Raw genomic sequence first — 9,291 nt, forward strand, 5'->3', positions numbered from 1 at the left:
AATCATCAATAAAAGTAACAAAATATGATGCACCACCTAGTGTCTTAGCATCCATAGTGCAAACATCAGTGTGAACTAAATCTAGAACATGTGATCTCCTATGAGGTCCAGAATTATGAAATGATACTCTAGCATGCTTTCCAACAAAACAATGAGTGCAAGTATTTAAATTTGTACCTTTCACTGGAAGTGAGTGCTTCTTGGCCAAGACGCTTAGTCCTTTCTCGCTCAAGTGACCAAGACGTATGTGCTACAAATCAGAAGAGGAATCATCAGCTACATTCACATCTTCTTTGCACAACTTTGCTTGCAACCGGTAGAGAGTAGTGAGGCTATTGTCTTCTCTAGCAACAATGAGAGCTCCTTTGGTAATCTTGCATTTTCCACTACCAAAGGAAGTGCAATACCCTTCTTGATCCAATGCTTTCACTGAAATGAGATTGAACCGCATATCTGGCGCATGCCTAATATTCTTCAACTGCAACTTGCATCCCATATTAGTTTCAAGCCACATATCACCCATACCAATGATATCACACACTCCTTTATCTCCTAATTTGATCTTGCCAAAATTTCCAGCAGTATAGGAAGTGAAAAATTCACGCCTCGGAGTGACATGACATGAGGCACCAGAGTCCATAATCCAAGTGGAATCATCACAGACAAGATTCACATAATTTTCATCATATGTGATAAGAACATCTTCATAAACAATAGCAGCAGTCTCTTTATCACTATCTTTACCTTTGTCTTCGTTTCTTTCCCTTGATTGTTCTCTTTTCAAGAACCTACAATACCTCTTGATATGCCCCGGCTTACCACAATGGTGACAAATGAACTCTTTTCTTGGCTTGTACTTTCCTCTTGACTTGCTTCGACTCTCTGACCTGTCAGAACTGTGAGGTTTTCTACTTTGACTTCTCTCCCGTGACTCTGAAACAAGTGCTTCTGATTGGGAGGAGGCATTAGTCAAACCTCGCTCTCTTCTTCTGCCTTCTTCATTCAACATGCTCTCTTTAACCATTGCTAACGTCAACTTTCCTTTTGGAGCTGAGTTAGTCAGTGTCACAACCAGAACTTCCCAACTATCAGGCAAAGAGCTCAACAACAACAAGGCTTGCAACTCATCATTCAAAGTGATTTCATTATTTGTCAGTTGGTTCACCGTCTCCTGAAAAATGCTCAAGTACTCCGGCATTGATTTACCTTCAACATACTTCATATTGACAAGCTTCCTAATCAAGAATGCTTTGTTTTGCACATTCTTCCTCTCATATAACTCTTTCAATTTCTTCCACATCTTCTCAGCATTCGTTTCGGTGTCAACATGTGGATACACACTAAGATCAAGCCATTGCCTAATCAAAGCAATTGCCTTCCGATTCAGCTTCTTCCATTCAGCATCGGATTTGGTACTTTTGGATTTATCCCCTTCCACAGGATCATACAAGTCCTTGCTATACAACATATCTTCCATGAGGGTCTTCCAAATTGAATAATTTTGAGAATTCAATTTGACCATATTCGGTCCATGAGTATTTTCCTCCATTTAATCAGCACAGAGATAAACAACCAAAGTTCTAGATACCACTTTGTTGGGCCAACCGTGGGGAGCTCTCGACAACCGGGGAGAATTCAGAGAGGAATCAAGTGAGAGAACATAAGATGAGAAGACACCACATCCAACTCAAAACCTTAAGGTGTCAAGTTAATGGGTCTCTCATCTTATAAACTCCTCACTCTTCCATGCTTTCTTTGATGTGGGACTAACTTCAACACTCCTCACACTTGCAACACTAACACTTGTTGGTATTATAAGTATAGAAAACTATATTTTTATTTCTTCTTTCTGTGTTTATCTTGTTATTCCTTCTTTCTTTTGTATGTTGTTAGAGAGATTATCTCCTCAAATATTTATTTTTAGATTTTTCTAATGTTCTTTTTTCTACAACTTTTTTTGTAAACTCTATCGGAATTAGGTCTTCCATTTGTGTATACTTATTTCTCCTTATCATTTTGTGAGGTGTATGTTCTTGGTGGAATGATATTAGTATTGATGACGTTGATTGTTAAAATATTTTTTACAAAAATATTAATAATGTATACATTTTTCTAAAAACAAACACGATAAATTAAATAATTTTCAATAATTGAAATCTTTTGTTATTATTTAGTAGGGTTAATACTCAAATTTGTCCCCGAAAGATTACGCGATCTTCATTTTCGTCTCCGAATAATTTTTTTAATCAAATTAGTCCCTGAAAGATAAAAAAATAAGTCAAATTAGTCCTTCTGTCAGTTGGACGATGACGTGACATGCCACATGTCACTTGACATGTAAAAAAGATTTTTATAGTCAAAATAGTCCTTGAAAGTCCAGATGGTAATCATTTTCATCCCTCAAATTTTAAAAGTTAGTCAAACTAGTTCTTATATAATTTTTTTATTTTTTTTCATAATATTAAATTTGAAATATTTTTTGATACTACTAATTTTAATAGAAATGTAATTGACAAACAAAACATTAGTGATTGTATCTTTTCTTCTTAAAAATTTTTTCAATAAAATTATCTCTCTTCCTTAATTCTTCTCAAAATCTCTCTTATTCTTTTCTATTCTAAAACATTTTTCTTACATTATTACATTTTGTTGGAATATATATATATACTCAAAATTGAAATGTATGTATTTATTAACCTAAACAAAGTTATATACTCGAAATCAAAATTTATGTATGTTAAGCTAAACAAAGTTATACCACTATTTTTTTTTACTATATTTTTTTTCCATTACGGTATTACTTAGATATAGGATGTAATGGTAGTGATACTTAGAGTCAAAATTCAAGAAGATCCACAAATTTTGACTCTAAGTATTACTATCATTACATTCTATACGTAAGTAATACCGTAATAGAAAAAAAAAAGATGTAGTAGAAAAAAAATAGTGGTATAACTTTGTTTAGCTTAACATACATAAATTTTTATTTTGAGTATATAACTTTATTTAGGTTAATAAATACATACATTTCAATTTTGAGTATATATATATATATATTTTCCAGCGAAATGTATATAAGAAAAATGTTTTAGAATAGAAAAGAATAAGAGAGATTTTGAGAAGAATTAAAGGAGAGAGATAATTTTATTGAAAAAAATTTTTAAGAAGAAAAGATACAATTACTAATGTTTTGTTTGTCAATTATATTTCTATTAAAATTAGTAGTATCAAAAAATATTTCAAATTTAATATTATAAAAAAAATAAAAAAATTATATAAGGACTAGTTTGACTAATTTTTAAAATTTGAGGGATAAAAATGACTTACTTCTGGACTTTCAAGGACTATTTTGACTATAAAAATCTTTTTTACATGTCAAGTGACACGTGACATTGACCTGGGTATGCCACACATGTCACTGACCTGCCACGTGGCACTTAACGTGCCACGTCATCGCCCAACTGACAGAAGGACTAATTTGACTTATTTTTTATCTTTCAGGGACTAATTTGATTAAAAAAATCATTCGGGGATGAAAATGAAGATCGCGTAATCTTTCGGGGACGAATTTGAGTATTAACCTAAGTTTTAAAAATATCCCTAAGTTTTATTTTGCTTCAATTTTGTCCAAAAAGTTTTCGATTTGTATCAAATATACCCCTAACAGCTAATTTTTCAAAAGATTTAAGACCAATTCAACAACAATTTCATAAGAACAACCCTCAACACAAGCAAATCAAGCATAATTTTCATATATTATTGTTAGATTGCTCTTAATTTTTTTGAAAATTTAGCCGGTAGAGATATATTTGATGCAAATCGAAAACTTTTGGGACAAAATTAAAACAAAATAAAACTTAGGGGTATTTTTGAAATTTTTTTTAAACTTCACGAACAAAAACTATACTTTACCCAAAAGAATATATAATCAAGTATAAATTTATAGTATCCAAGTGTGACAGTTGAGCATCATTATCGAATAGATGTATTCTTGGCAACAATTGACTCTCAAATACAAGAGTTGAATAGTAGATTTAATGAGCAAACAATAGAGCTTTTGACTTTGAGTTGTGCTTTGGATCCTAAGGACAATTTCAAATCATTCAATATTGAAGAAATCAGCAAGTTAGCAGAAAAGTTTTATCCCCTTGACTTTCCTTCTAATGAGCTAAATATTTTGAAATCTCAGTTGCAACATTATTAGCATGATATACCAAATCATTTGAAAGGCATTGGTACACTTTCTGAATTGTGCAACAAGTTGCAAGAAACGGGAAAATCAAGAACTTATCACATGGTTGATAGATTAATACGCCTTATTTTGACTCTACCAGTGTCTACAGCAACAACATAAAGAGCTTTTTCAGCAATGAAAATTGTTAAGACAAGACTCCGAAGTAAGATGGCTGATGAATTTCTTGCAGACAATTTGGTCATCTATATAGAAAAAGAATTAGCAGCTATTTTTGACACAAATTCAATTATAGATGATTTTGAAAATAGAAAAAAACGTCGAATAGCCTTTTCATGATACAAAACTGTAAGTAGTAATTTTTATATATTATTGTCTTATTTTGATTGAGATTATATATTTATTTTTTTTTAATTTTATCAATAGAAATAGTAATATAAAATATAACACCGCCCCCTTAAATAGTTAGCCTAGCTCCGCCCCTGGACTAATTTGATTAAAAAAATTATTTGGAGACGAAAATGAAGATCGCGTAATCTTTCGAGGATGAATTTGAGTATTCACCTTTATTTAGTATTGCGACTCGGCTTCAATTTTTTTATTGGTAAAATGTCTTTGTGATCATATAATTTTGATACCCGTCTTTGATGTTAAAATCATTTAATTTGATTTTAAATATAAGCGTTAGATTACAAAGATTTTGTAATTGTGGCGGTGTTCGAGTGTTAGTGCCATCTTGAAGGGTTATCGAATATGTATCGGAATCAAATTCTTTTGATTTTATGTCTGTAGAATTGATTATGGTGACTTATTTGAGTTATTTCACAAAAATTTTATTTTAGTTAAGTGATTCTCATAAAGTATTACTACTGTTACTATATGTCAAAATATTAAAGAATGAAACCTGAACTGCCTCTATTACTTCATTTTTATACTCTAATCTAGAAACTCTGTTAGTCTCATCAGTCATTATTATCAACTAGAATAAAGTCAGACAAAATGAAGTCTATCAGATTTTATGCAATTTGTTGGATTATAAATTGATCCCGTTCAATATATCTTGTTTTCTTCAAAGGGTAAAGCAAAATGTACAATAAGATAATAAGTCAGTCATAAATCTAGAAATGTTCTGAATTCAAGTGTTTTACACACATTTCAAATACCAAATATTGCACATATCAAAAGGTGGCATGAATATGTCTTCTGAGAAATGATGATTTTCTTGTAAACGAGTTACAGAAAAATGTTTCTTACACGTCTTGGCCAATACATAAAAAACAGAGAAGAATGTGGAGAAGCAAAACAAGCTAAGGAACTAGTCACAAGTGTTTTTCACTGCAACCAATCCTTTCAGAATGAGATCCAAATTATTATTGTAATGCATCCGTACCCCAAAGTTCTTGCTATATAAATTCAATTAAGCCATAACATCAGAAAACAACATAAGATCAGATAAAAACACTGAAAAATATTCATCAATTGATGGCATCTACTCAGCCAAATATTCATTTCAACTTCCCTCAGTTCCCTCCTCCACCACCATCCCACCCTTTCAACTATCCGCCACCGCCGCCACCGCCGCCACCGCCGCCACCACCACCACCCTCACATTGTTTCACTCCTCCACCACCACACACGCCCCCACCACCATCACCGCACCACCCTGTGCATCCACCACCATACCCAGTTCCAACACCACCCTCTCCAGATAACCACCATCCAACTATCATAGTGATTGTGTTTGTATCCTTTGGAGGCCTTTTGTTCCTTTCAGTGCTGGCTTTTGCTCTGTTTTGCATGATCAAGAAGATGAAGAAGAAGAAACAAGAAACTGATATCATCCATTTTGATGAGCACAGGCATGTCACTGAAGCCATTGTGCCTGGCCCTTGTGGTGAGCAAGTGGTGGTGCTATCAGTTGAAGATGATGTCCACATTGACGAAGAAATCATCAAGAATGAGGAATTTGGTCATGCTTTGCATGCAAAACAATCATCAACTACCAATGAAGGCATTGATCCTAGAAGCCCTGATCATGATCATCAGCAAAAAGCTTGAAAATAAAAGACTTGATTGAAAGATTTGTGTGTTATTGATCTTAATCTTTTACACTTAAAAGCTGTTCTTTTTTTTCTTCTTTCAATGATATCCTCCTTGTAAAAATTGATGAATTCTCAACATGTTGAAGATGTATTATGTATATACTCCTATGTTGATAAGACCATAAACGGTTGCATTTTATCACACATCAACATTAACATGCCAATTTGGGAACTAAGAATTCAGACATGCAACTATACCACTGAGATAAAAGAAATGCTAAAAATGTCACAAGAACAAGAATTTGACAACGATATTTTTATTTATCAGAAACAGAAACTACACAATGGCAGTAGGAAAAGGCCTATCATCCATTCTCTACATTCAAAATCAAACTCCACAAACTCGATAACTTTTAAAAGGGATTACATAAGATGTTTATTTTTTGTTTTTTTCTTTTTCTTTTTCTCTGAAAGAGAACTGTCCCCTATCAGGGACAATTTCCTCACTGTTGAGCTTATTCGTCCATCCGAATGATGCACCTGATGGACTCTCCTTTCAGCATCAAATCAAAAGCCTTGTTAATCTCTGAGAACGGAACAGTGTGAGTGATGAATTTCTCAAGTTCCAACTCCTGAATTATAACCAATGAAGAGATCCATTAGCAACATGAATAAAAACATATCAACTTGTTAAGACTACAATGAAGAGTTTAGTATAAAAATTAAAAAGCTTACCCCTCTCATGTACTTCTCCACAACATTAGGAAGATCGGTTCGGGGTTTGTAGTTACCATAGAAGGTACCCTTGAGAGTCCTCTCATTCAAGAAGTTCGTAGGATGAGTTTTGAAAGCATCGTCTTTGCTTGGCACACCAACAAGAACAGCAACACCCCAACCCTGAAGAGGGAAGAAAATATTTAAGTTTCAGTATTAGTAAATAACATATCATAACAACATTATAGCAACAAATTAAAAAAAGAACCAGTTCTGATTCAATTACATCGTGGACACATTCAAATGCTGAGATCATAGCTTGGATGCTGCCAGTACATTCAACAGAACGATCCACGCCTCCATTGGTCATTTCAGCAATTACCTGTTGAGCAACATTAACATCTTAGTCTTTCTTCCATGAAAGTATAAATAATTATGGAGAAAAACTTAGAATGAACTAACCTCTTGTACAGGTTTGTTATGATCTTTTGGGTTCACAAATTCATTAACCCCAAACTTCTTAGCTGCCAACAATAGTAAAATGAGAAAATAGCATTAGTAAGTGAATACAATTTGTAGTTTTGGGAAACTTGCTCAATTTATTCTATGCTTAATCATCTATCACATTTGAATCAGAGAGAATGGCATTATACCTAATTCGAATCGGCTGGAAACTAAATCAACCCCAATGATTCTTGATGCACCAGAAATCCTTGCCCCTTCAGCAGCCTAAAATTTGGATTGAAAAAAGAACAAGAGTCACTACTCACTAATGCCTTTGATCCATAGCTAAAAAAACTGCAATGCAAAGAAAACTAGAGGGCAACATACAGCAAGACCAACAGCTCCGAGTCCAAAAACAGCAACAGAAGAACCAGGTTTTGGTTTTGCAACATTGATAGTGGCACCAAGACCTACAAAACATGAAAATGAAACTGAATTGTCAGAGAATAGAATCACCAACAAACAAAATGTGAGGAAATATACTAATCTAGGATGATGTTGCAAACCTGTGCAGATTCCACAGCTGAGAACACAAACTTTGTCAAGTGGTGCTTCAGGGTTGATCTTTGCAACACATCCAGCATGAACCACAGTGTATTCACTGAATGTGGAGGTCCCAACAAAGTGGTAAATTGGTTTTCCCTTAATGGAGAATCTTGATTCTTGATCATGGATCATGACACCCCTGTCAGTGTTGATCCTGAGAAGGTCACACATGTTGCTCTCCTCTGACTTGCAGTGAGGGCATTCGCCACACTCTCCGGTGAACACAGGGAGGGCATGGTCACCTGGTTTCAGATGAGTCACTCCCTCTCCTACACTCTCCACAATCCTGCACCGTTACCAATATCATTGTTCTTTAACTTTCTTAATCTTGTTTGATATAATGAATGAACCAATGTACATGGTAAAGAATCACAGAACTTAATACAAAGAAGTTTATGCTGAGGGATTCATTTCTTGTGACACAGTTTAGAAAACAGATGAGAATAGACATACCCTCCAGCTTCATGACCAAATATCCGAGGAAATAATGGAGTCTGGCCCTGAAATTGGGAAAAGAGATAGAAACATATTAAACTCTTGTGATGCATAAAATAATCATATCATCATAGCTATAATAATAATAATAACAAAGAAAAAAAATTGAGAAATGAAGAAACAATCATAAAGTAATCCCTATTCCCTAATCAACTTGTGATCAAGCTACATCACTATATAAATTTCAAACCTTGGCTTCCCAGAAGTAAACATCGGTGTGGCAAAGTGAGGTGTAGAGAATCTTCAAACGGACTTCACCGGCCTTAGGTGGCGCAACCTCCACTTCTTCAATCACCAATGGCTTCCCTGCCTCCCATGCAACCGCAGCTAAAAAAAGCACAACCACATTCCAATCAAGTCCATTTAGTTTTTGAAAACTCGATTAAGAGTAAAAATAAGAGGATTAGCTTAGATTAAATTAGATCTATTGATGATACATTAGACGATGACTAACCTCGGCACTTGATGATTTGACCAGCAGTGTTAGACATGATTAATCACAGAAAGAACAGAGACAAAATTCAATTCAGTAGTGAGAGAGAAAATTTGATCGATGAGTTGAAATGGAAAACACTGGTTGGGTTATATAGTAAGGGGTTAAGATTCTTTAAACCACTAGTAAGTAAACACCGCTGGTTTTGTTTACAAGCGGCGCCTTCTGGTTCAACGCACACAACACAAAGACACGTAACTCTGTTGCTGGTTTCTCTCTTTTTCCTTTCTCTTGTTTTCTCTCTACATTCCTTGCCCTATCATCATCAATTATTCAACTTACTTTCTTTTTCTGATTTAAATAAA

General features: G+C 34.2%; 2 protein-coding genes across 2 annotated transcripts; one reads left to right on the top strand and one right to left on the bottom strand.

Moving 5' to 3' along the window:
* On the top strand, positions 5,675 to 6,250 carry LOC107607754 (proline-rich receptor-like protein kinase PERK1). Its single transcript, XM_016309661.1, has one exon. The coding sequence runs from the start codon at positions 5,675 to 5,677 to the stop codon at positions 6,248 to 6,250; it is 576 nt and encodes a 191-aa protein (XP_016165147.1).
* LOC107605969 (alcohol dehydrogenase 1) lies at positions 6,519 to 9,198 on the bottom strand. The gene is made up of 10 exons (XM_016307929.2): positions 8,948 to 9,198; positions 8,684 to 8,820; positions 8,452 to 8,498; positions 7,959 to 8,284; positions 7,780 to 7,862; positions 7,602 to 7,677; positions 7,411 to 7,472; positions 7,235 to 7,330; positions 6,970 to 7,131; positions 6,519 to 6,866 (listed from the first exon to the last, which is right to left on the bottom strand). Exons 1-10 carry the CDS (start codon positions 8,982 to 8,984, stop codon positions 6,750 to 6,752), a joined length of 1,143 nt encoding a protein of 380 aa, XP_016163415.1. The 5' UTR covers positions 8,985 to 9,198; the 3' UTR covers positions 6,519 to 6,749.

The sequence above is a fragment of the Arachis ipaensis genome, chromosome B07, assembly GCF_000816755.2.
Source record: "Arachis ipaensis cultivar K30076 chromosome B07, Araip1.1, whole genome shotgun sequence".
Classification (NCBI taxonomy): Eukaryota; Viridiplantae; Streptophyta; class Magnoliopsida; order Fabales; family Fabaceae; genus Arachis; species Arachis ipaensis.